At 44.7% G+C, this 27,879-nt stretch overlaps 1 protein-coding gene across 2 annotated transcripts in view; it reads right to left on the bottom strand.

Moving 5' to 3' along the window:
* Nucleotides 1-254: 254 nt before the first annotated feature.
* UBE4B (ubiquitination factor E4B) overlaps nucleotides 255-27,879 on the bottom strand; it is a 114,013-nt gene continuing 86,388 nt past the window's right edge. For both annotated transcript variants that reach the window (XM_057547712.1, XM_007170019.3), the window contains 9 exons: nucleotides 26,425-26,523; nucleotides 25,480-25,715; nucleotides 19,432-19,558; nucleotides 17,564-17,708; nucleotides 13,480-13,614; nucleotides 10,844-11,035; nucleotides 3,076-3,250; nucleotides 1,966-2,112; nucleotides 255-1,629 (listed from right to left, as the gene is read on the bottom strand). In XM_057547712.1, coding sequence (XP_057403695.1) covers nucleotides 1,568-1,629; nucleotides 1,966-2,112; nucleotides 3,076-3,250; nucleotides 10,844-11,035; nucleotides 13,480-13,614; nucleotides 17,564-17,708; nucleotides 19,432-19,558; nucleotides 25,480-25,715; nucleotides 26,425-26,523 — 1,318 coding nt within the window. In that variant the 3' untranslated portion in view covers nucleotides 255-1,567. The remainder of the gene's footprint in view (nucleotides 1,630-1,965; nucleotides 2,113-3,075; nucleotides 3,251-10,843; nucleotides 11,036-13,479; nucleotides 13,615-17,563; nucleotides 17,709-19,431; nucleotides 19,559-25,479; nucleotides 25,716-26,424; nucleotides 26,524-27,879) is intronic.

The raw sequence follows: 27,879 nt of genomic DNA, 5'->3' as shown, positions 1-27,879 counted from the left end.
CGATAGGGTAACCACCTGAGAACCGAAGAGACTGAACATGACAAAGGTCAACCCCTTGAACAAGCAAACAGTGACAGAAGAACCAACTGGAGCATCAAGACTGACACAATAGGAAAGGTTTATTTTAAAAACAGCAACTCCTAATTGGCTGCAGGAAAGATCACGTACCACATGCGAACACATCTGGCTCTTGGTCTTCACCCACCCCTTTGTTTTCCACAAAAAGAAGAGACTCAAAGAAGATTCCTTCTGAATGTGTATCACCATTTATTGTAGTTTGCGTTAGGAACTGAACAGAGGACATTGTCTGTGGAGCGGGGAAGAAAGGAAAAGAAAAAGAAAGTATGTTTTTGTAGACTTAATTTCTTCAAAACACTTTATGGTTTCAAATCCTTTTTTACCCCAAAGGAGATTCAAGAATCCGAGTATGGTAAGTGGGGAGCAGTAATACAAAAAATCTTATGTTTATGTGCGTGTGTGTGGGTGTGTTTTTCTTCGTGTGTGTTTTTACAAGCAGACGTACTTCCACATTTCTTGCACCCCTTTTTTGCTTTGGTAAGGCCAAGCCCCACAGGACACATCATACAAACGACCCCTGCCTTGAACTCACAGACTCAAGGGTTGAGGAATTTATTTACCCTCGCAGATAACTATAAAGGTTTCCAACTGTCACATAGCATTAAAAAAACCCCAACCCCCTCCCAAACCGTAAGATGCGAAATCCTGATACACTTAAACGCTTCCTTTGCTGCAGCTGTTCCTCGGATTCCTAATCGTGGACTTACTACCAGGACCAGAGCAAGAGGATTCTCTTCATTTTGTTTAGAATAAAAAAAAATTTCAAGGGACATTTCAAAATAATAATAAAAAAAAAAAACTGAAATTCAAATTCTGAAAATATCTTGCCTTTTTTATTAATCATGTCATCTAACACCAATTAAAAAAACAAATATGTGAATATGATATAAAAATACGATCCCAGGATTAACACTTTGTTGCAGGCACAGTTATCTCACAGAATATATGTTTGGAGGGCCAGGGAAAAGAGTTTATTTTTGTTTTTGCTTCTCTTAAAAAAAATCCACAGCAGTGCAAGTAGGATCAGGATGGGGCCGGCGGGGGGGCGGGGGGAAGATTCTTAGCAGCAAAATGTCCAAGGTTCTCTAATCACAATCAAAATCATTGGATACTGGATTTAGGAAAAAAAAAAAAAAAGATGAAGGGGATGTTGCCCAGACCCATTCGTCATCAATCACTAAAAGACTTCCGTAGCAAAAGCCCCAAATTGTGACATATGAAGGACGTGCTCTATTACACAAGCAATCATAAAACGTATCCCTCAAGCTTCTGACCACGTCTGTCACTTAAATATATGTACAGGAATTGGGCTCCTCTTCTTATTCATGTCCTTTCGGGTCTCCACTGTTTGGTCACTCTGGGTGGGCTCTTGGTGTATTTTGCCACTTCTGGCCTCCAACACGTGAACAGCATTTGCACCGCCCATGTTGCTCCGGCCTGCCTCGCCGGCCTTGGCTGTTTCTCGCAGAGGGTGGGCAAGGGGGATGGTTTAATGATCATTGTTCTGTTTCTCTCTCATCCAGGCATGAATCTGTTCTTTCAGTTCTGGCACTGAGAAAAGAAAGGAAAGAATTAATACCCCAGATGGGAGGGCTCTTCCTGAGACATGATGCTTGTAGTTCTGTATAAAAGGAAAGAAAAGGCCATTCATTCCCTCACTGAACTGAATTCAGGCTGAAGAAGAAATAGGACATGAAAAGTAAGAACTGGAATTCTGTAGTGAAAAAGAGCAAAGAATGTTTTGTGTCTTGCCCATTAAGCGTCAGAAACCATGCAGTGTCTGGATTTGTTAAATTTCCCCCTTTTGACGACTCTCTGATACACGATTTTGGCCTCACTGCTCAGTACAGGTGTAGGCACTGCAGTTCGAGCCATGCCCTCCTCTACCTGGTTCCAGCATGCTCTCTGTCAGCGTCTGTCGGTTGAAGGGGTCCGTGGGGGAGTTCAGCAAGTGCCGCAGGATGATGGAGCGGTCCATGATGGTGCCAGAGGGCAGCCGCACGGGGTCAGTCATCAGGGTGTCCATCAGAGGGTCTACAGAGACAAAGCAAAGCAAACTCTGATCTAACAATAGAGCCTAAAACTGAAAAAGAAAACAAAGTCCCTCCTATCAGTGAAAAATACAACCATAGAAACAGCAACCAAATGGCCCCTACCAGGCCCCCAAGTTTAGAAGGAAATCAGCATTAGATAAAGGCATCTACTTCGCCTTCTGTAGAGGGGAAGCACCATTTTGTCAGCTACTGCTGGGAGGAAAGAATAGACAAAAAAGACAGCAGGACAGACACAGTGGCAGGCCCTCCCGGGCTGTATGGCAAAGATGGCAGGCTAAAATCAACCCTTCCTCTTAGGACTTCTCAGAATCCTTTGAAAACATGAGTTCCCACTTGCAAAGGCAAGGTTGACCTTAGAATCTTCAGGGTTGTTATCTGGTTTGAAATCAGGCTAAGGACTTTTTTCTCTTGTAATTTATAATATGAACTAAAGGTAGATAAATAGAATTTCAATTTCTGACCAAGTGGCTCAAAAAGCAATGAGAGGGGCTTCCCTGGTGGCGCAGTGGTTAAGAATCTGCCTGCCAATGCAGGGGACAAGGGTTCGAGCCCTGGTCCGAGAAGATCCCACATGCCGCGGAGCAACTAAGCCCGTGCACCACAACTACTCAGCCTGTGCTCTACAGCCCACGAGCCACAACTACTGAGCCCACGTGCCACAACTAATGAAGCCTGCATGCCTAGAGCCCGTGCTCCACAACAAGAGAAGCCACCACAATGAGAAGCCCATGCACCACAACGAAGAGTAGCCCCCGCTCGCCGTAACTAGAGAAAGCCCACGCACAGCAACGAAGACCCAAGGCGGCCAAAGATAAAATAAATAAAATAAATTGAAAAAAAAAAAAAAAAAGCAATGAGAGCACAGAACGTCCTCTTCTAATATTACATGTTTCAAGTTAACTCAAACCAAAGAATTCCACATGAAAAAAGCGGGCCCACTCGCCTCTGAACTCGTCTGGGGCATCACTGTAGTCGATTTCAGCACGTGCGTTCTTGGCCACGATCTCCTCCACCTTCTCAGCCAGAAGTTTAAACTTCTCTATCGCTATTGTGGATTTGATCCCTGCCTTCCGCATCTTCGAAATAACTTCTTCAAACAATTCTTTGCTGTAGGATCTCTGAAAATGAGGAAAGACACTGTGAGACGTAAATATATTTTAAGTGGAAAAAAGCAAGCTGCAGAAAATACCCAAAGCATCATATGTTTTCTAAAACAGCCCTAAAATTATAATGTACACATATAAATACTTTGACATGGCTATAAATAGATAAAGATTGGGCTAATACACGCCAAACTGTACAAGGCCTCTGGAAAGGGCTTCAGAATTGAGGCAAATGAGGGGAATTTTAAAAATACTTAATTACTTTTATAGCAAACATGCATTTCTCTTAAAATTTAAATATTAAAAAGAGAAGGAAATATTAAAAAGAGAAGGACTGAACGTCTACTTCAGTCCTTGCCAGGCACTGAGCCCTAGCAGCCTATGAGAGGAGGTGGAAATTTCAGTTCTTTTCCCTAAAGGCAAACATGGTGAAAACAACCCGATATAGTTCATAATCAACAAGCACGTTCTCCCATTCCCTGTCAATCCTTATTTAAGATCTCTTAGTTCAATGCTGTTAAATGTCAGGGGCTCTACCGATGGGAGCGACAGGGTTTATGCCTGTGAGAGTGGGAGGGCTGGTCTACAGGGCAAGCGCCCACCACAGACCCAGGCAAACCTGGGCTTCAATCCTGGCTTTACCATCTACCTGCTGTGTGGTCTTAGGCAAAGCTCTAACTTTCCTGAGTCCCACTTTCCTCAGGTGTAAAATGGGGGTAGTAACACCTACCCCACAGGTGCCTAATTCATATAAATCACTGCCATTTCAAAATATCAAAGTATATCGTATTTTGCATTTAGGGCAAAAACAGTGGCCGCTTGTCACTTTAGTGACAGTGATGCAAATGGAGAAGGGGAATGACTAAATCTGAAACTCTGAATGATGGGACCATAATCTGTGACCCGTGATTTCTAAACAAGGATTCACGTGAACATCATGGGATGAACTCATCTCAGTACTTGTGTTCCCTTAGAAGGCCGGATTGAAAGTCCTCAATCTTTCTTCTGTCTTTTTTTTTTTTTTACTTTATTTATTTATTTATTTATTTATTTATGGCTGTGTTGGGTCTTCGTTTCTGTGCGAGGGCTTTCTCTAATTGCGGCAAGTGGGGGCCACTCTTCATCGCGGTGCGCGGGCCTCTCACTATCGGCGGCCTCTCTTGTTGCAGAGCACAGGCTCCAGACGCGCAGGCTCAGTAATTGTGGCTCACGGGCTTAGTTGCTCCGCGGCATGTGGGATCTTCCCAGACCAGGGCTCGAACCCATGTCCCCTGCATTGGCAGGCAGATTCTCAACCACTGCGCCACCAGGGAAGCCCCCTTCTGTCCTTTTTTAACTTTAGTTTGTAAATAAGTGCACATGCTCACTTTCTCTCTCCACACACAGCCACGCCCCTATTTAATCCATGCAACTCAGGGGAAAAGATAGGAGAGGACAAAAAGCCAGCAGGGCGCTTGGGCCTGGCAACAGTCCTTTAAAATAATTTGAAAAGTTCAGAGAGCCTCGGTTATAGTTTTCTGAAACTAAATTACTACATTAGGTCAACAGATACTTTATTTGGTGTCTACTTATTATGAGCCAGGTAAGCTGCAGTCCCCGTCCCTTTGGGAAGAGGCACAGGGCATAAATGGCCAAAGGGTTACAGTGAGATGTTGGAAGGGCAAAACCGCACAGGGTGGGTGCTGCTATCCACACTACTGAGACGATGCACCTTGAACTTCTCTGTGTAAACAAGTAGTCGTTCTTAGCCCATTTACTATTCTTGAAAATATCACCCACTCTATTTCTCAAAAGATGATTGAATTTTTAACCAACTGACTTCTGCCTGCTCTTAAGTCAACTTCTAAGATAGAACAGTGGAGTGAGCATTATCAGAAGTCAAAGGGTAGGGACTTCCCTGGTGGTGCAATGGTTAAGAATCCGCCTGCCAATGCAGGGGACACGGGTTTGATCCCTGGTCCGGGAAGATCCCACATGCCGCGGAGCAACTAAGCCCGTGTGCCACAACTACTGAGCCTGTGCTCTAGAGCCCGCAAGCCGCCAACTACTGAAGCCTGCGTGCCTAGAGCCCATGCTCTGCAACAAGAGAAGCCACCGCAATGAGAAACCCGCACACCACAACAAAGAGTAGCCCCCGCTCGCCGCAACTAGAGAAAGCCTGTGAGTAGCAACCAAGACCCAGCACCGCCAAAAAAAAAAAAAAAAAAAAGAAATCAAAGGGTACTTATGATAAGGGGACATGGCACTCAGTTTCAAAGGGCAGCGGTGTCAATGAATCGACCAAATACAGATTACTGAGTTGCTGCTTCAAGTTCAGTGTGGATGGGGTCACAGAGGAAGCAAAGATGTTGTTTTTTTTTTTGGCTGTGCTGGGTCTTTGTTGCTGTGCGCGGGCTTTCTCTAGTTGTGGCGAGTGGGGGCTATTCTTTTTTGCAGCCAGTGGACTTATTGCGGTGGCTTCCCTCTTGTTGTGGAGCATGGGCTCCAGGCGCGCGGGCTTCAGTAGTTGCGGCGCGTGGGCTCAGCAGTTGCGGCGCGTGGGCTCAGCAGTTGCAGCGTGCGAGCTCTAGAGCACACAGGCTCAGTAGTTGCGGCTCGTGGGCTCTAGAATGCGGGCTCAGTAGTTGTGGCGCCTGGGCTTAGTTGCTCCGCGGCATGTGGGATCTTCCCGGACCAGGGCTCGAACCCATGTCCCCTGCATTGGCAGGCAGATTCTTAACCACTGCCCCACCAGGGAAGCCCAGGCTGATTCTTAACTACTGGACCACCAGGGAAGTCCCAAGGTGTTGTTCTTGACCTCAAGGATCTTACAGAATGGCTACAGAAATTAAACATAAAAATATCTGCAAATCATATATCTGATAAAGGTCTAGTATCCAGAATATATAACTCACACAGAATATATAAAGAACATAACAGAAAGAATCCAATTTAAAAAATGGATAGGGGCTTCCCTGGTGCCACAGTGGTTAAGAATCAACCTGCCAATGCAGAGGACATGGGTTCGAGCCCTGGTCTGGGAAGATCCCACATGCTGCGGAGCATCTAATAAGCCCGTGCACCACAACTACTGCAGCCCGTGAGCCTAGAGCCCGTGCTCCACAACAAGAGAAACCACCGCAATGAGAAGCCCACACACCACAACAAAAAGTAGCCCCTGCTCGACGCAACTAAAGAAAGCCCGTGTGCAGCAATGAAGACCTAATGCAGCCAAAAATAAATAAATAAAAAATAAAATAAAATAAAATAAAAAATGGATGAAGGGGAATTCTCTGGTGGTCCAGTGGTTAGGACTCGTGTTTTCACTACCGAGGGCCTGGGTTGAATCCCTGGTCAGGGAACTAAAATCCCACAAAGCTGCTTGGTGCAGCCAAAAAAAAAAAGGATGAAGGATCGAACAGACATTTCTTCAGAAAAGATATACAAATGGCCAGCAAGTACACGAAAAGATGTTCAACAGCATTTGTCATTAGGGAAATGCAAATCAAAACCACAGTGAAATACCACTTTACTCCCACTAGGGTAGCTATTTAAAAATAAAAATACAAAACAGAAAATAGCAAGTGTTGGCGAGGATGTGGAGAAATTAGAACCCTCGTACACTGCTGGTGGGAATGTTAAACATAGAATTACCAAATGACTCAGAAATTCTACTCCTAAGTATATCCCAAAGAATTGAAAATAGGTATTCAAACACTTTTACATGAATGTTCACAGGATACTATTTATAACAGCCAAAAGGTGGAAACAATTCAAACGTCCATCAATGGATGAATGAATAAAGAAACCATGGTATAGCCATATAATGAAACATTAAGCCATAAAAAGGAATCAGGTACCGATACATGCTATAACATGGATGAACCTCGAAAGCATGCTACGTGAAAGAAGCCAGACACAAAAGGTTATACACTGTATGATTCCATTTACACGAAATATTCAGAATAGGCTAATAGATAAATGTAAAAATAGGTAAAATAAAGACAGAAAGCAGTTTAGTGGTTGCCAGGAGCTGGGGGGAGGAGGAAGGGACAGTGACTGCTTAATGGGTACGGGACTTCCTTGTGGGGGTGATAAGAGGTGACGGTTGTACAAGACTGTGAATGTACTAAATGCCACCGAATCACACACTTCAACATGGTTAATTTTATATTATGTGAATTTCACCTCAAAAAAAAAAAAAAAGGAAGGCTGCGGGACTTCCCTGGTGGCACAGTGGTTAAGAATCCACCTGCCAATGCAGGGGACATGGGTTCGAGCCCTGGTCTGGGAAGATCCCACATGCTGTGGAGCAACTAAGCCCGTGTGCCACAACTACTGAGCCTGTGCTCTAGAGCCCGCGAGCCACAACTACTGAGCCCACGTGCCACAACTACTGAAGCCCGCGCGCCTAGAGCCCGTGCTCGGCAACAAGAGAAGCCGCCGCAATGAGAAGCCCACGCACCGCAATGAAGAGTAGCCCCCGCTTGCTGCAACTAGAGAAAGCCCATGTGCAGCAACGAAGACCCAACGCAGCCAAACAAACAAACAAACAAACAAACAAAAAGAACGCTGCATAGGAGAAGTGAGATTTCACATGGGCTCTTTTTTTTTTTTTTTTTTTTAATTTTTATGGCTGCGTCGGGTCTTAGTTGCGGCATGAGGGATCTTCGTTGAGGAATGCGGGATCTTTCACTGAGGCATGCGGGATCCTTCACTGCAGTGCATGGGCTTCTCTCTAGTTGTGGTGTGCAGGTTCAGAGCGCAAGGACTCTGTAGTTTGTGGCACGCAGGCTCTCTCATTGAGGTGCGCGAGTTCAGTAGTTGCGGCGCACGAGCTTAGCTGCCCCGTGGCATGTGGGATCTTGGATCCCCAACCAGGGATTGAACCTGCAGCCCCTGCATTGGAAGGCGGATTCTTTACCGCTGGACCGCCAGGGAAATCCCAAGATTATTTTTTTCTTTTTTTTTTTTTTTGATGTGGACCATTTTTTAAAAGTCTTTATTGAATTTGTTACAATATTGCTTCTGTTTTATGTTTTGGTTTTTTGGCCAGGAGCCATGTGGGATCTTAGTTCCCTGACCAGGGATCGAACCCACACCCCCTGCACTGGAAGGCAAAGTCTTAATCACTGGACTGCCAGGAAGTCCCCATTACACGGGCTCTTTACTACTATTGTTGTTTAATGGAACGTGGTGTTAACAGACAGCGCTCCATGAACGACAGATCTGCCGTCCATCTGCCCGGAAACCACAGGTAGACTTGGCCCTCAGTGCAGCTCACTGTGTCAGGCTAAGACCTCTCTCTCTCCTGGGCTCTCTGGGCTCCAGGGACAACCGTCCCGTCGCACTCCCTCTCTGACGAGGGGCTCTCTCCTCAGGCCTGTGAGTGTAAGGCTCAGGGCTCCTTGTGCTGGGGCCTTCTGTCACCTCTCCCGGGCACCTGTCTTCCGCCTGCTCTCGGTGCACAGGAGAGAAGGCTCTCAGCTTCTTTCCTTGCTCGGCTGCTGTTTTTTTCCTCCTCTGTCTTCCCAGGAAAACAAGACATACCAGATGGAACCAGAGTGAACCAAGAGCACTGCTCCCAAGTGAGAAAACGAAATTTCTAGTCTTCCATCCTTCTGCCCCCAGCCCCCCCAGACCCTCTTCCGAAACAATCCAGTGGGCAGGCCCCTCATCAGCTTACAGCCCATATACATGGAAAGTGTCCAACAATCAAGACAAACGCCACACTGTACAAGGAAGCAAAAAATCCACTTAAAAAGTGTTTTTCTCTCCACTGTGCCACTGGCACTTGTGTGCCTGCTTCACGGGTCTGGAAGAACAGGGCTGTTGAGACATTCGAGAAGACCCATGTGCCACTGTGCAGAAACCGCTGTCTGTGACTCAAGCCATGTGCCACCACAGGCCACCGCCTGTGCCACCACCACAATCCATAGGCATTACCAGGCAGTGTGGACGTTTTGTTGGTCACCAAGGAAAGGCAGCTGGAAGCACTCGGAAACACTCCTTTGTCACCCACTTGGTTTCCCCCGTCTCACTGGGTGTGCTGGGCTCATCCACACCTTTATGTTTATGCAAACTTTATGTTACGTGTCATAACCGCTGGCGACGTGGTAGCCACAGCCAGACCTACCAGGAGAGGAGGGAGCAGGCTAAACGACCCTTCCGAGCCCCTGACAGTGAAAGCGGAAGAGTCCCCGGGGACCCTTCACACCCGACCTCTGGCTGGGCTGCAGAGGCCCAGCTCCAGCCGGCCTGCTGCCCAAGGCAGACGACCTGACCTTGCCTGGGGAGCGTTTCCATCTCCTGTCCCTCTTAAGGCTACCGCTTATCTTCCGTTTCTCAACATGTGCAGCATTATACAGTCATAGGCTAGAGAATCATTTTAGCATCTACCCAAAGTAACTGCAAACACCTAACCTGCTCTTTTACCACGACTTTTTATGGAAAAACTGCTTTAGACGTATGTGGTTTTTTCCATTGCAGGTGCTTTGTCAAGACCACCTCTCTTGCTTTATCCAAAAGTACCTAGGTATGAGAATTATGTCTCAATAAAGCTGTTATTGAAAAAAAAAAGTACCTACAATTCCCCTATTTTGACCTTTGGATGAGATATAAGTAAAGAACCTTCGGGAATGCCCAGTGATGGTTACCCTGAGATGTGAGTTAATACTTGGATAAATAATGTGAACAAAGATGCAGAGACTGAAACAGACATGGCACTTTGGGGGCATTTTAAGTGGAGAGCAGAGAAGCTGAGAACACGGGCTCAGGGCAAGACTACCAGGTGGGAATCCTGCCTCTGCCTCACATCAACTGCGCAGCTCTTTAACCTCTGAGTGCCTCCTTGTAAAGCAAGGAATCCAACTAAACCTAAATCGTGGGATTTTGTGAGGATTACAAGTGAAAACATGAAAAGTGGCTAAAACTTGATGTGTGGTTAATAAACATCAGTTATTATGACGCTGAAGATGCTGCAGGACAGAGGAACGTGGAGGGAGGGGAAGCCCTTTATGAGATACTGAAAAATTAAAAATCGAGGCCGGGCAGGGGTCGCTTGGACTAAATTGGTAGCTGTGGAAATGAAAACCACAAAATGGATACGATCAGAGGGACACAAGGAATAAAGGAGGGAAGAATGTAAAGAAAACATACACGGTTTGAAACCTGGAACCACGGAAATAACGGCAGCACTGAAGCTGTTATTAAATCTCCTTCTTGGGAAGAAGATTTGGATTCCCTGAGAAAACCAGGCTCTTTCTGGGAATGTAACCGATTTGTTGAGTGAGGCCCTTAGCAAGATGGGTACAGACTCAACTGGAGACGGATCTGAGAGCCAAATCTGCTCTTTACGCCCAAAGGAAAACAACTGAGTCACATCCATGTACACCAGACAAGTTCCTCTTGCCACTGTGGCCATTATTTCTATTTACATACTAAAAACTTCTCAAACCACATTTTGAAAAGTGTCACCTTCCTTGATTTCAAGTGGGGAAAATCCCAGAGCAGATGGATATGTAATTGCGCAGGGTCTGCCGGGAAATCCACAGGGAAGCAAACGCAAGTCACCCACTTCAGGAGCCTGAACTCCAGGCTCCCTCTGAAACTGTTCCCTTGGGCACTGACCTGGTCGTCAGCAATGGCTTTAGCGAACCGGGCACAGTCCAGCTGCAAGTAAATATCCGTCAGTTGGTCCAACAGCTTCTTTGGTTCAAAGCCATATTTCTCAGGGTTTTCAACTTTCAGGTCACGGCACTTAGGACCACAGAGCTGCTGAAGATTAAAGTTCAGCATCGCAGCCAATCGGGGTCCGAGTTCCTAGGAAATCACAGGATAATAGGACAATTCATGCTGTTGAGACAAGCAAGAAGGACCCAAAACTCCCATTTCAGTGGAGGAACAGGAACTGGCAGGCTCAATCTTCAAAGAAGCCCTTATACGTGCTATATCATACGCTGAAGAAGGACATTCCATTCAAACTTTTCTTTACTCTCCATTTCTAATCCAGTAATTCTAATACTTCATAGAATGTTGCAGGCTGATGGAATATTTATAAATACCAAAAAGGCAACATTTTCATTAAATTCATGCTTTAATTATAAAAACAAGGATCACTTCGAATTTGTTGAGAAATAGGTAAAAGAGGGAAACTATTCATAATTCTATCATCGTCACACGTGTCACGAAAGTTTCTGGCGTATGCTCTTTCAGCCATCATTTTATGCATTATTTTTCTATAAATTTCAAGTCCCTGACAGTTCAGGCAATATGCACCGTTCTTATTTATTTATCAGATGCAAAGAGTGAAGAAATATAAAAGAGGTAGAAGATCAAATTTATGTCTTGAATAGTTTTAAATCTAGCCAGTGAGACAAACAAACTCAAATGAAACAACTAAAAACTAATTATGGAATAATATGCTATTACCCCACAAGATGACACAATACCTACTACAGGTGGGCACACATTGCTTTAAGCAAACCTGAAATAGGAAAACCTGGCTTATAGAGTATTAAACACCGGCCATATAAAATGAGCTGTGAAAGCTTCTCTTTAAGTAACAAGGTTTTCATTAAATTTCATGACTGGACTTATACAAATTCAACTTAAATTTGGCTTCTAAAGGACCTGCTTTTGCACAAAGTAAAGTACTCCTGTATTTAATTGTTAAGAAACTGTGAGGTAAAGGAGGGATATGAATAGGACATAACTGGTAATTTTTTTTTCCTGAAGTGGGAGAGTTTTGTGTTAACCAGCCAAGAAGGTGAAAACAGTGCAGCAAAAGAAAAGGAAAGATCAAAGCAGGCACAGGCAAAGACTGGGGGCAGAAGACTATGACCCATGTGTATGGAGAGCTCAGATCAAAGAGTAGGTCTTGAAAAACATTAATTTTAATTGACATGAAAATAATAGACTTAGTTTTCAATAATTTCCTTTAAAAAAAATGAAGAATTTAGAACTAAAAATAGGCTTTATGATAATTTAGTCTCAAGTAATTTTTATAGTTTCTGACCTTCTGAACAATCAAAGAGCACTGCCATCGGAGTAGTTGAACATCAAATAAAACATGACTTAGAGCAGGGATTGGCAAACTGCTAGCTGCAAGACATATCTGGCTTGATGCCTCACTTCATGGAGTTTTACTGGAACACAGCAACAGCAAAGCTAGCAGCTGCAATAGAGGCCATGTGGCCTACAACGCCTAAACTATTTACTGTCTGGCCTTTATAGAAAAAGTTGAAAGAAGTCCATTTGCAAACCTTTAAGGGAAGCAAGTGTCTGAAGGAGCTTATCTAAATGAGCTGCAGTGTTCTTACGCTTTCAGTGATGCACTGTTTTGCTTCATGCTCTGCTGCTCTTGCACTGAAATCTATTTATGAAGAGACATGAAATGTAAAGGGGACAGAGGAGGGGGCTCATCTCTTGAGTTGCACGTAGGACAGGGTGTGGTGATAATGATGGAGGTGAGAGTAAACAGGGAAACTGGAGGAAACGTGTAGTAAAATTATATCCCACTGTAAACTTGTCTCCATATGGGCAATTAACTACCAAATCTCAGGCCCCTTTCTTGCCTTCCTCACTATCCTTGCCCCAGCCCCACCATAAGACTTCTAAACTCTGTGTGTGTGTTTGCGTGCACGTGTGTGTGTGTTTGCGTGCACGTGTGTGTGTGTGCGTTGCGGGGGGTTGTTGAAGCGAAGCAGAGATCTTCATTCATGCCCCTCTGTTTCGATTTCAGAAACAGGATCCCGGTCTCATCAATCAAGTCAAGGCCAAACAATCTGGCTACCTTTGACCTATCATAAACCCTAATTATGGCTCTCGTTAACCTTTGGCTTCCTGAGTGTAACAAACCTACACTGAAGAGAACCAAAGATCTTATACACTATCAATTACTTCTACTTAATATAGTCTCATTTGCAATTGATGTCACCTTATACTTTTCCTATAAATAAAATACTGGAGTCGACGATGATAAAAATACATCACAGCTTCAACATTAATAATCCAATGTGCTGTCTCAGCAGAAAGTGATATAAGTTATCTTGGAAGTGACCTTTTGCAGACTTCAGACTATGGACAGAATGTTGTGTGTATCAATTAGCATAACTGGGAACAAAATCAGTAACAGAATTTCACCGATCAGTGACTGTGGTGCTGAAACACCCAGGATTTCAACAACTACTCTATTTAGTTATAAGTGATAGACTCTGAAAGTGGAATCCAACAGACAAAACAAATACCCCCAAGGTTCTACTCACAGGTCTGAGGAACGGCTTCTGGACCTGCTTGGTGAGGATATGGAACATGTCCACGGTTTCTGTCGCCAGGGCAAGATACGAGCGTGAAACGCGTTCATCCTGAGCGAGCTGGGACTGGCGGGCCTGCTGCTGGTCCTGGGCAACAGTGAACAGATGCCAGACACGTCTCAGTACAGCCAGCAGCTCAGCACACGCCAAGTGAGAAGGAAAAGCACAGCCAGCTCATAACTGGGGAAGTGCGTAACACAGCCAACAGACTTCGGCAACGATACCACAACCTGTACAGCAAACCTTCCAGATTACTGAGGTTTATTCCTTTCGCCATCAGATGTCTTTAGGGCTTTGAATAAGGGGACCTTGGCACATGACTTAACTTACACGAGACTCAGTTTCCTCAATGATAAAAGAACTCACCATCAACTTCTACGCAGGACGCAATAAGGGATTCTTACGTCCTGCCTGATACACGTGCTAATAAAGGATATTCACCGTCCTTACTAACAACGTCTGCGTAGTCATCGTTATTTTGAACACCACAGGCGTGCTGCGCTATCACGCTGAGGCCTATAGGTTTCGCCACAACACCAAGGGCCTGTAGATTGCTCGGCTTTTGAATTCTGTCTCTCCACACCGGTTAGGCTGTCAACCTCTACACCCGTCAGCATGCCTGCCTCTGGCGCCATCCTCCTCCTTCTACTCTGCCAGAGGCTGCGAAACAAGATAATAAGGTGTATTTGACTCATGGGTAAAAGAAGGCGGAAACTACGGAAGGCTCTGTGACAGACCAAATGCAGAAACATCAGTACGGGCTTCAATTCCTACATCTGCTCAGAGGCCTGTTTACGTGACCTCGGGGGAGGGGAAACAGCTAGAAGAGCTGATGCAGCCACACGAGGGCCCCCTGGGTAAGTGCCCGGTGGAGATCCTGCACCGGTGCTGGGTGACCTGCCCACCGCCCTTTGGTCAGGAATGGAAGGCTGAAGCAGGGAGGATGGAGGAAGAGCAAGGTGAGAACCACCTCAGTGTGTGTCTGGGTGTCACGTTCATTCATCAATCAGTGTGATCCAGCCCCTTGCACAGGCCAGGCCTCCTTTAGGTCCTGGAGATGAAGCACAGAACGTGACCAAGAAGGCGCCCTACCTCATGGAATTTAGACGCCAGTTAGGGAGATAAGCAATAAACAGACACCCACCCAAACAGATACAGCATAAATCTGATAATGATGAAGAAAAAATAAAGCAGGGCGGGGAGGGGGGGAGGAAGAGTGTGCGGGGGCTGGGGTGCCAGTCTGGAAAGGGTGGGCAGGGAAGCCTCTCTGAGAAGGTAACATTTAAGCAAGTATCTGAAGGAAATGAGTCAGCAAGATCCAGGGGGAAAGCACTCCGGGCACAGGGAACAGCAAGTGCAAAGGCCCTGCTGTTCGGCGGAAGATCAAGGAGGCAAGTGGGGGCAGGGTAGCGTGAGCGAAGGGCAAGGGCGGGGCCGAGACTGCAGTGCCCTCCAGGCTCGATTGTGAGAATTCGGGAAGCCTGGAAGGGCTCTGAGCAGAGCAGGGATGAGAGGCTGACTGAGATTTTTAACACCTTCCTGCTGGAATGCACATGAGCAAGGGCGGAGGCTGAAACCAAATGGGGGGCTACTCCAGTAATGCAGGTTAAGAGACGGTAGTGAGCTGGAGGTGGGGGAAGAGGTCAGATAACAAACATACTTTAGGACAGAGCCTAGGGGCCTTTGCTGGGAGAGAGAGGAATCAAGGAAGACTCCAGAAGGTGCTGAGCCAGAGCAAGCAGCAGAATGCGGTCGGCACTCTCTGAGACAGGGCAGTCTGGAGAGGAGATCTGGGGGACGACATCGAGGGCTCAGTTTTGGACAAGTCAGGTTTGAGATCCTATTAGACCACTGGGCAGGGGCAGGTCAACAGCTGGTTATGTAAGCCTGAATCAGGAGTGAGCCAAGCTGGGGAGGCACATTTTGGAATCGTCAGAATACAGACAGCTAAAGCCTTGGAATAGATGAGATCAGCTAGCAGTGATTTTCAACTGGGGGCATCAGGCCACGTGTGGGAATGTTTCCGGTTGCATGGTGACTCAGGGTAGGAGGGAAACATCACTGGCATTAAATGGGCACGAGCTAGAGATGCTAAAGGTCCTGCAGTGTCCAGGACCGTCTCTCATAACAAAGAATTACTCTTATAGCAAAACTCCAACCAGCGTCCTCACCGAGAAACACACGACCTAGGGAGCAAGTGTGGAGAGAGAAGAGAAGCCTGAGAGCTGCACACCGGGGAGGCAGGAGGCAGGAAGTGACTCCAAAGTCAAGCAGACCTGATTCTGAAGGAGCATTTTTTTAGGGATTATTTATGCCCTTTTCCATCCATTGACCCAGAAAAATCAATAGTATCTGCTCAGTCACCTCATAAACAAATGCTATTATTATAAGCACCGACTCTGGACGAGGTAATGTGTCACAGACCCGTATCCCAACATCGACAACGTAAGCTGGTCCAACATCAGCATCATGAGTGACATAAAGAGGGCATTACAGGAGTGGGGAGAAAGGTGAGACTGTGCAGCTCCACTGATGGGGAAGCCCAGCCGTGAGGGAGTATTTGGACAAGACCTCCCTCAAAGAATGAGTAAGATTTTAATACATAAGAGTAGAATGTACAGCATTTTGGACAGAAGTGTCTCAAGGCAAATAAAGCAACAGGAGCTACACATCCTGAACACTTTCTCTGGGCTGGTCATGAACTATGTCCTCACCATCCGTCTCTCCTCACAACTTTCCCACAAGGCAAGAACTATCTCTGATTTACGGGCTAGGAAACAGCGAGGAAGAACTTTTAATGTGTGGCAGCGCCAGTTCTCAAACCCAGGTCCCCTGGACCCCGAAGCTGGGGCTCTTGCAACTAGAGCTGACCTGTTTCCCCAGCACGTTCTGCAAAGGCCGGGGGACTGGACCAGATTCGAGCTGACAGACTGTGACAAGGGGTAAGCATGGGAGGATGTCTTAGAGCCACCCTGGGGAGCCTCAGGCCTGGGGGTGACGCCGCCCCGTGGGAAACGGAGAGCGGCAGGAGGAGGGTTTTGGAGGCACAGGAGCAAAACAGTTTAAGGTATGTTTAGAAATGCGTATGAGGCTGGTGGGTAGGATGAACGCCATCTAGAGGGTACCAGTACAGTGCCGAGGGAACAGATGACGCCCACTGTGTTACCTCATGAATGCAATCAGAGGGGCTCAAGGAGCGTGGTGGCACGGACACCGGAGAAATCCAGCATCCACGGACTCTGCGCAAAGCCCCCCAGAAGGTTTAAGTTTGTAGTTGAAGCATGTTGGCTAACCTCAGTCCTATCTTCATCTCGAGAATGCTGCTGCGAGTAAAGAAAAAGTGGTCCTCCCTACTTTCTGGAAAGCAGCTCTGATTTTGAACCTAACAAAACCAGGAGCAGAACTAACCAATATATGAAGTCACCAATAGCTGCGAAGGGCCTAATAACTGACCGGGGAATCATCTAAATGATGGCAATCAATATCAGGAGAGGGCAGTGTGCTGTCACTGGCACAGCAGGAATTTCTCATGGAACCTGGCAAAACAGACCTCTTTTCTGTTTATAACTGAACATAAAAACCAAGATGTACTGAGAGGAAAAACACCCCATCAGAGCCCTCCTGAGTTAGTCACACACACAGAGGTCCAAAGAAGATCATACGAACAAACCAAATTCTTGACTAGCAGACAGAGTTCTAGAGATTTGTTTCCTAGTTACTTTCCTAAATCTTAACATATTCGAACAATAAAAGCTCTTCTCCAAAACAGCCCTTGAAAGTTAAAAAGGCAGAGAGAGTTTTCAGGACAAAGACTTCTCACCTCATTTCTTAGCTTTAGGTCAAGTGTTTAAGGGTTCTCCTACCCCAAACCTGGGCTCTAACTTCACAGAAGCCCACAGGTGAGATGGTAACAAGTACCGACAAGTCTGTCGGACCTAAGCCTTCAGACCCAGATGCAGCCCCCAAAGCAGGGCTCTGCCTGGGGCCAAGCCTGCTTCCCTGCGACGCTGTCCCAGCACCTGGACCGTGTCCTCACCCGGGGCAGCTGGTCCCACTGTTCTTTGTTCTTCATCTCTTCTTGCACTTCGTGGATCCGCTTCAGAGACTCCAGGCTTTCATCGAGCAAAAATGTCGTGTCGTTTATCAGCATGTTTATATAGCGGACAAACTGCTTCCCGGAACTAAAAAGGCAATTACACGGTACATGGTCACACATTTCCCTGGAGCGCAGGCGCAGCTCCGGTGCTGCAGCCCCACATCTCCTGAGACCTTGTTATTCTTCTGTATTAATTGATAAGCTCATTCCACCGATGTGCTACAGCCACCCTGCACGGTTCCCGAGAGCCGAGTCCTGACATTCTAGAATTCTGCGAGCAAATTCCCTTGGTAGCTCAAATTTGGCAACAGTGGCGGTATTTACACCCTGGACGATCAGCAAATGCTGATTTTTTTTTTCCCCCTACAGAGAGTGGATTTACCAGCACTCTCCGGCTCATTCCCTCAATAATTTTAAGTAGAGAAAACACTCTTCCAGACTAGAAAAGAAAACATGCTTCAACTCCCCAACATATAAGGAAAGCACAAATACCCACATATAAGAGGTAAGAGAACTCCCGATACAGTTCTTCTTTATTATAAAGAAAGACACATTGAAGAAAAATTGGAAGCTGTAATACTGATAAAGTAGGATATTAACATACTTTACAGAAACAGAAGCTTCCAATCGCTGTAATACTGATAAAGTAGGATATTAACACACTTTATAGAAACAGAAGCTTCCAATCTCTGGAACTGTCCTGCATATCCTATTATAATGGAGGGACTTGCTGGTGAGCTGAGATGGCTTGGCCCACCTGTTAAGACTCTGTACCTGCCAGATTAGTAGAGACAAGAGGAGCTACACTTCAGGATCTACTGCTGGGTGACCAGAGGGCAGTGAGCCCATGCCGGGGGTCGGGGGAAGAGAAGTTCCTGTGAACAAGGGCAGAGGCCTGGATTTCAGGAACATGCGAAGTTCAGGATGAACACTCCTAATTAGCACCGTGCAGATCAAGCCGTGGGCCTGCCTGGTCTCCTAAGCTCATGCCAAGCTTCTTTTGTTGGAATGTAATTCTGATGACAAGAGCAGTTCATGGCGATAACTAACTTAAAGAGATTACTCTGCAGAAAGGTGTCTAGCAAATGGCTACTCCACTGGTCATACTTATACTGTTGACTAGTAACTCAGTAAACAAGTGACAGCTAGGCTTGATCAAAGACTGAACATGGGTTGCAAAAGATCCAAGGAGATGGGATAAAATTTCTTCTGAAGAATAATTCATGAGTTCAATATTTTCACCTACCTTTCTTTTCTGAAGCACCTTTCTTTTGAAAGTAACTTAGATGGAATTACTAATGTCCAGGTTTAAGTAGTCACCGAAATTTCAGGTTGGTAATGAAAAGCCCTTAATCAAGGTCTAGGGCCTAACTACAAAGAACGTCACTTCAAGTGACAGCCTTACCCTATCTGCTTCTGAATCTGAAGTTCTTACATTTCTAACTCTAAACCTTGATATCATATTCAAGAGCACCATAAGATCCCACTTCAGGCATTCTGCAAATTCATTTAATACTGTAATCAGGAAACACCAAAAAACACGACACATCATTTCAGAATAGTTATAGATTCTTTCTCTATGTATACCATGCCCACAGTATCTTGAAAAATCTAAACTTCAGCAATGTCTGGCAAGCACAGAGATTTAGATAACCCTACTTACATTTAGCAGTACCATCTGGAAAACTTAAGGGAGGCTGAGACCAAGCAAACAGTCAACAAGAACCCAGCTGTGAAAGTTTTTAAGTGGCCACTCTACCTGTGATTTGCAAGACAGCAAGCTGTGACATTAGGGGCCCAATACTCACTTGAACTCCTCCATAAAGGTGCCATGGTGAGCTATATTTTGCCAAAGGCTTTTAAAAATGGTGCTAATATGATAGCGAATGGTGAACTTGTCATAGAACTCGCTGGTGGCTCCGGTATGCTCAACATCTAAAGAAGAAAGACAAGGGACTGAAGCATATGTACTTTCTTTCCTTTCTAAAAGCAGTTATTGCTGCTACAATGTCATTGAATGAACAATACAAATCTGCAAAATCAGAGATGTGACAAAATTTTGTCTATATCTCACATGGAAGGCAGAAGAGAAATTATGAGGTGGTTTTGAAGACTAAAGTTTCATAATGAAGGTCTGGCAATGACACAATAACAAAAGGAACTGGGCTGGGAAAATAGCTTGTCAACACCCATGACCAGAATCTGAATTCTCATAACTCCCCCAATTTTCTTACTAATTTATAGAAATTCCATAGAACTTTAAATGAGTATCCCTGAGCAGGAAAAAAATTGGGTTAAGTTTTATTAAGGGCCACATACCTACTAAATGTGACTATTATTTTAACTACTTTTGTATAATTGATGTTTTAAAAGTAGAGAAAAGCATAGTAAATCTCTATGTACTCATCATTCATTTACCAATTACCATGATCCATGTATCTTTTTACATGGAACAAAGATCAAACTTAGTTATGCAAAAGACAAACAGCTTAAGCACGAGAAATTCCTGAATTCATGACAAATCTTAAAAAGAGGGAAAACTGTCAGGTAAAGACAGTAAGACTCAAGGAAAAGATAAAAGGCACCCTATAAATGCTGGTGGGGATGAACAGACAATTTGACAAAATGTATCACAAGCCATCAGTATGCCCATCTTTCTGACCCACCAATTCTATTCAAGAAAACACATGTTCAAAGACTGATCTCCAAGGATACTCATTAAAGTACTATTTATATGAAAAAAATATAAATAATCCAAGTGCCCAACAGAGAACACAAAAAGGTATTTGTGATATATTAAGTGAAAACCACAGGCTACCAAACAAAATATACAGTTTGGGTCCAATCATATTAAAAAATACACACACACTCACACACATGATATACAAATTGACTGGAAAGATACCGAGCAAAATGTTAACAGATTCTCTCTGAGTGCAGAGATTATCAATGATTTTTATTTTCTTTTTGCTATTTTCTATATTTGCCAATGAACACTTTCTTGGGATTAAAAAGGAAAATAGTTATTTCAAGATAAAAGGAATAAGCTAAGACCTATGGTACAAAGATCTAAAAGCACTTACGTATATTCATTAGGTCAACCTTTCTTTAAGCTGAACTAAGTGTCATTTTATTAACTGTATAAAAGTGTGAACTAAAGCGTGGAGGGCTGATTTAGCAGAGTCCACAGGAGAAGAACACCGAGGGCTGACAAAGAGCCTCGTCAATGCTCTAAATGGCTCATAACACCTGCACTGTATCCTGAACATAGCAGAGGTTAAGTAATGACCGTTAACTTACTACCCATCAATATACATCTCCCCCAACATTAAAAAAAAATTCATTCCTAATGTTCCCTCAAAACTGCATCAGCCCAAGTTCTAATTCTCAAGTCCTAGTTCTAAGAGGCCTGCAATGAACTCTCCCTGGTAGTTGCTCCCCCGTCATGAGTCTTCTTGATTGATTCACTAGGCTGCCCGGGCCTCAGGGCCTTTACACTTGCTGTCCTACTGCCTGCACGCTGTGGCTGAGATCTGCTTATGGTTCCCTCTCGGGTCTCATTTTCAACATTACTCCAAAGTCATCTCCTCAGAGACCTCCCCTGACTATGCTTCTTAAAGCAGCACCAGGTCTTCCTCTCACACTCACTCTCTGGAATTACCTCATTTATGGGTTCAGTGTCTGTCTCCCAGCTAGGGTGCCTGACTGGTGAGGGCGGGGATTTGGGGTCCTCACCGCTAGGCCCTGGCAGCAACACCAAAGCTGACCCGCAGTAGGAGCTCCGTACGTATTTGTTGAATTAGTGATCGAATCTACTTGGGCTAACGCTGGCTTTACTGATTCAGATCAGCGTGGGGAAGAGAACAGTCTTGAAGGTAAGTCTTGGTTATCAGTGTTCTTCCTGGTTCTGAGTAGCCAAGTTGTGAGAGCTGGTCCTTAAGGCACTGACTGCTGTGGTACAAATAAAATACTCTTATTTTTGAAACTCCGTTTTATTTTTGGAACAAACATTTGATCTTAAGTATCGTCTAAGCTAGAACACCCTCTCTGGGGTGTAGAAGAGAGCCTGTTCCAGAGCTCAATCTCCAATTCATGCCTGAGAGTCAGCCGTGCTCAGGAGCCAGGACCTCAGTCAGCAGGACTTAACATGGATTTGATGGACACGTGGGGAGCGTCCACCACGCCCGCGGCAGGGCTCCCTTGGCGCAGGGCCCGCGGTGGCTGGAGAAGCACCTGTGCTAGTGCCCAGCTGCTGAGGCTGCCGCCGCTCACGGGCTGTTTCCCTCCAGCAAAGCTTCTTGACCTTTCTAAGCTGCAGTCTCCTCATTCGTACAATGGAGATATTTATAGCACCCATCTTGAGGACTGCTGTGCGGATTAAGTGAAAGGATTAGCAAATGTTCAATAAGCAGGGGCTATTATTAGCATGGGTATCATCTAATACCCATGGACCACCACAGAGGTGGTCCAGGGCCAGAGGGCACACTGCTTGGTGGCAAGGGGGAAAGGAGAAACAACACCCGCCCACCAGCTCCTGGAATCTCACCGGTGGGGGGCCCCCCAGGCCCAGCACTGGTCTCACAGGCAAGAGGCCCAGCCCTGTTCTTTATCCCAAAGCCACAGTGACAGGCCCAGGGCACTATCTGAGTACAAAATGCACTTAACTAAAATTTTTTTTTTTTTAATACTAACAATGCATGTTTACTGTAGAATAATTAAGATGTTCAAATAATTAAAAAAAAAAAACAAAAAAACTACCCACAATTCTACCATTCATAAATAACCAATTCACTGTTAATATTTTGGCGTATATTCTCCCATACTTTTTTCTGTAATATATATATGTGTACCAAAACGTGGTCATACTTGACATATTTTTCCACTACATGGCATTTTCTTTACTTTTTATTACTTAACCACGTACTGTAAATAACACTATTTTTCATGGTTCACATAGACCCACCGTATGGATAAACTATAATTTACTTAAGTGACCCACAACTGGCAGGAATTTAGGTTGTTTTTAATACTCTCACTGTACCGCATTATAAATACTAACACAGTGAATGTTGTTATAAACATTTACAGACATTTATATTTATTCCCACAGAATCGATTACTAGGAATGAAGTTTACATGTAAGAGGGTGTACTCATTATTTAGCTGCTGTCTCTCAGCCCCAAATCCACCCATTTTTTTTTTTTTTTAAAAAGACATTTATTTATTTATTTCTTTGGTTGCGCTGGGTCTTAGTTGCGGCACTGGGCTCCTTAGTTGCGGCATGTGAACTCTTAGGTGAGGCATGCACGTGGGATCTAGTTCCCTGACCAGGGATCGAACCCAGGCTCCTGCATTGGGAGGACGGAGTCTTAACCACTGGGCCACCAGGGAGGTCCCCCCAAATCCACCCTTTACACTTGGCTTTGTGATACTGACTCTGGGACTCCAAGTTTCCCTTTGCCAGCTGGCCCCCTGTTGGGCTTGCCAACAGAGGGCGCTGCAGGGGAGCTGGAGAACTGAAGAAGGGACTTGGACCTCTGCTGGCTTGCTGCTCCCATCATGGACTCTCCAGCCCAGCAGCAGCAGCTGGCTCGTTTCCAGCTTTGTTCCACACTCGCAGGACCAGGAATCCCACATGCCCTCAGAGACACCAGCACCAGCTGGCCAGCATGCTTCCTCAGGCCTGGGTCCCAGTTCTGTCCAAGCACTCATTTCAGGCACTAGAATCCCATAACCCCAGCCTTTTCCCTTGGTTCCCCCAGCCCTAGGGACAGATGATGGCCGCTCCCTGCACCGACAATCTGTATTACCCCAGTGTTCCTTATTTGCCTTTTCTGTCTTCCACTACCTATTTCACCAGTTCCTTATGTTAAATTCTCTCTATTAAACTAATTGGCAGGTTATCCTAACTGGGCCTTGACTGATATGGAAGATAGAAGGCTTTGGTGTGGACTGCCAATTTGCCTTCCAGAAAGGCTTTACCAACTTACATTCTCAGAGAGTTTCATAGCACTAATTCTACACACGAGCTACAGAGGAGTTGAAATAGACTTTTGCAGGTTCGTTTATTTCCCTACAACCATATTAGCACTAGGTATTCCCATCTTAAAAATAAATTTAATAGGTGAGAAGATGTACCTCATCATTATTTTAAGAAATGCAGAATTACCTTCAATTCAGCTAAGCCTGACAGGTGCAAGGGACCATACAAGGTCCCGTCCTGTACACGGGTGATGCACCACTTGTACCTGAATGGCCCGTGGTCCTCTCCTACCAGGGCTAAGAGGTAAGAGGAGGACAGGAGAGCCAAGCGGGAGCCTTTTACCCAGGAGTTCTCTGCTGCTGCCAAGGTGAGCATGTTAACAAAACTTCAAGAGGCCCGCATACTTGTTTAGGTTTAAGAGGATACAGGCAGGCTTGGGGAAGGAGAGAAACTCCCAGTAGGTGACATAAGATAATAGTGACAAAGGGGAAAAGAGGTAGACAGGTTCTTGAGCCTCAGAAGCACACAGAGAGAGATGCCAGCACCAGCCCAAAATGAGCAGGAGCAGGTCTTGGTCTACAGGGAAGGGATGGTTGTCACTGAACACAGAGGAATCCCCAAACCGCTGCTGCTGCCGTGAACAGCAAGGGACTGTGCTCCGGGAGGCTGGTGTTTCTTCCAAGAGCATGGCGAGTACATTCTGCTAAATGGGCGCCCAGAACGTGCTAGGTTCCATAGAAGATAAGAAGACAGACAGGCGCTTCCCTGATGGCGCAGTGGTTAAGAATCCACCTGCCAATGCAGGGGACACAGGTTTGAGCCCTGGTCCGGGAAGATCCCACATGCCACAGAGCAACTAAGCCCATGTGCCACAACTACTGAGCCTGCGCTCTAAAGCCCGTGAGCCACAACTACTGAGCCCACAAGCCACAACTACTGAGCCCGCATGCCACAACTACTGAAGGCCGTGCGCCTAGAGCCTGTGCTCCGCAACAAGAGAAGCCACCACCATGAGAAGCCCACGCACTGCAATGAAGAGTAGCCCCCGCTCGCCGCAACTAGAGAAAGCCTGCGTGCAGCAACGAGCACCCAACACAGCCAATAAATAAATAAATAAATAAATAAATAAAAAGAAGACAGACAACACACTTCCTTTCCTGAGAAATATACAAACTGGAGGGAAAATGTTCCATTTGTACAATCCTGTGCCTTTGGTAGAGAACAGGTGGATGGTCCCCTAAGTAACAGGCTTTATGAAAACACATTTGCAGTTCAAAAGCCAAATTAAAAATGAAAATTTGGAATACAATTCAACCAGAAGAGGAAGACCTCCTTGCAGAGTGTCTGATACATTCTCAGTCTTGTTCACCAGTGTCACCTAGCACCTAGAACAGTGCCTGGCAAATAGTAGGCACTGAATGAATGTACAGAATTAGTCAATGAGTGAAGACTCTCAGAGATCCTGATTCTGTTGGTTTTTGAGTGGGGTCTTCAAGAATAAGCATTTTTAACAAGCTCCTGGTTTTACCCAGTTTTGAAACTCTGGGTTACAGGACAGTGTTGCAAAACTAATGTTGTAAGTTAAAAGCTAAAATGACCCAGGTAGTTTCAGATAAAAACACCAACTTGATCTCAGTGTTACCCATCTGACTTTCAATGGATCCCACTGAATCATCAGGGACTAGTATGTAGAGTGATCAGTGTAATATTTCCACAACTCAGGGGGAAAATAACCAACAGTTTATGCTCTGCTGGCAGTGTATGAGTGGGTCATACTTATAAGCCGATGTCAGAATATTAGGTAACAGGTTTAGAACAACTTCATCCACTAGCTTTAGATGACCTTGCCCACTTGTTCACATCAGGAACATACCTGTATAAAACTTCATCAGGGAAGGGACCAACAGCTTGGTGGAGAGAGGATGGTTCTCAATCATTTCAAAAAACTTCTGGGTCCGTGGCTGAACAGCAGGGTTAGTCATAAACATGACTTCTACGAGTTTGGCCACCAGATACGGATTTCGGATGTAGTTCTGGTTACACAACATCACAACGAGGAACATCACAATATCCTGAGTACAGGGCTCATAAAGCACCTGAGGAGAGTATCTGAAGAGAGGTGAGAGGAACAGCTAGTAAAGCTCTGAGAAAACACGGGTGGATGCTGGTGTCATTAGGCAAGGAAAGGGACGAATAGGTCTAGGAGCCAGGACACGGAGTTCCCTTTAACTTGCTGAGTTTAAGGTGACTATTCCCATTACAAATAGGTAGATTTAAAACCCATTGTGTCTATTGGCCATAGCATGTTATATTATCTTATGTTTTTGAAAATAAACCAAAGGTATGATTAAATCGTAGGTGAATTTTACAAAAGATCTTCATGACCAAAAAGACTTTAAAAAATATTTTGATGGAGTTGTTTTCATTTTTTCAAAGTTCAAACATTGGTTATAAACTCAACCTATTTCTTTGTAAGCGCTCTCTAAATTTACAATTGAGAAAAATTCTGGTACAAAATATAGAGGTGGGTATTTCTGGCTTTTGAATGTTCACTCAGATATTTATAAACGGTTTCTTCCTTGTTTCTCAGACACACAATTCGACTCACTTTTCACAGAGCACATTATTACCAGCACTGTTAATCCTCCTCTGTCTTGAGTTATTATTGGAATTGGCTGGATGCCACAGCCGGATTTATTTTTCCAGTCTCCAGGCAGCATTCGGTTAAAGCAGTGGCATAAGATGGAGGTTCATAATATAATGTGCATATTAAATATAAACACATATTAGAACTATGTAATACGTGAATGGGACTTACTGTACAATAAAAAATAAAAATTCAGCAACATCTTCTACATAAAACTCAGGCAATGCTGCAAATACCTTGGGGACATCTGAACTTAAAGGCAGTGTGACACTGTCAAAGAAAAGAAGTACAGGTTACAGAATGAAATCATGACACATCAAACTACAAGGAATATTACACTACCATTACAAGTAAGTGTTTCATTTGGAAAAAGCTCTCATTCTATAATACAACTATGTAAAAAGTGCACAGGCAAAGAAACTACAACCAGAAATGAACAGGGAATAATGAAGGCAGGGATAGGCTAGGGTGGACGTGAAACGTTTTTGTTTTTCCTTTTCTTGATTTCTTGATTTTTATTTATTGCATTAAGATTAATACAATAAATGTGAAGGAACTCAAAGGGTCATGTTTGGTCATCTTATGGAACTCAAACTGTTTGAGACAACAGAGCTACACATGTACTTCAAATACTATTGGGTTGGCCAAAAAGTGCCTTCGGTTTTTAAGTAAAAATAAAAGACACATTTTTCATTTTCACCAAGAACTTTATTGAACAACGTCTTCACCCTTTTGATCCACTACCTTCTGCCATTTTTCAGGCAACTTCATAATTCCATCTTCCCAAAACTTTTTATCTTTTTGAGCAAAGAACTGTTCCAGGTGCCTTTTACAGTCTTCCAGGGAATTGAAGTTTTTTCCATTAAGAGAATTTTGTAAAGACCGAAATAAATTCAAATCCAAAGGTGCAATGTCTGGTGAATATGGTGGATGAATCAGAACTTCCCAGCCAAGCTGTAACAGTTTTTGCCTGGTCATCAAAGAAACATGCGGCCTTGTGTTATCCTGATGGAAGATGATGTGTTTTCTGTTGACTAATTCTGGACACTTTTTTCGAGTGCTGCTTTCAGTAAGTCTAATTGGGAGCAGTACTTGTTGGAATTAATCGCTTAGTTTTCCAGAAGGAGCTCATGACAGAGGACGCCCTTCCAATCCCATCATGTACACAACGTCACCTTCTTTGGATGAAGACCGTCCTTCGGTGTGGCTGTTGGTGGTTCATTTTGCTTGTCCCATGATCTCTTCCGTTCCACATTATTGCACAGTATCCACTTTTCATCACCCATCACAATTTGTTTTAAAAACAGAACATTTTCATTACATTTAAGTAGAGAATGGCATTCGGAAATACGGTCAAGAAGGTTTTTTTCGCTTAACTTATGTGGAATCCAAACATCAAAGCAATTAACATAACCCAGTTGGTGCAAATGATTTCCAACGCTTGATTTGGATATTTTGAGTATGTCGGCTATCTCCCACGTGGTATAACATTGATTGTTCTCAGTTAATCGTTCTCAGTTAATGTCTTGATTTGATCTCCATCAACTTCAACTGGTCTACCCGACCGTGGCGTGTCATCCAGTGAGAAATCTCCAGCACGAAACTTCGCAAACCACTTCTGACAAC

Source organism: Balaenoptera acutorostrata, chromosome 1, assembly GCF_949987535.1.
Source record: "Balaenoptera acutorostrata chromosome 1, mBalAcu1.1, whole genome shotgun sequence".
NCBI lineage: Eukaryota > Metazoa > Chordata > Mammalia > Artiodactyla > Balaenopteridae > Balaenoptera > Balaenoptera acutorostrata.
The sequence above is the reverse complement of the archived record's forward strand: the minus strand, read 5'-3'. Positions and strand labels throughout refer to the sequence as shown.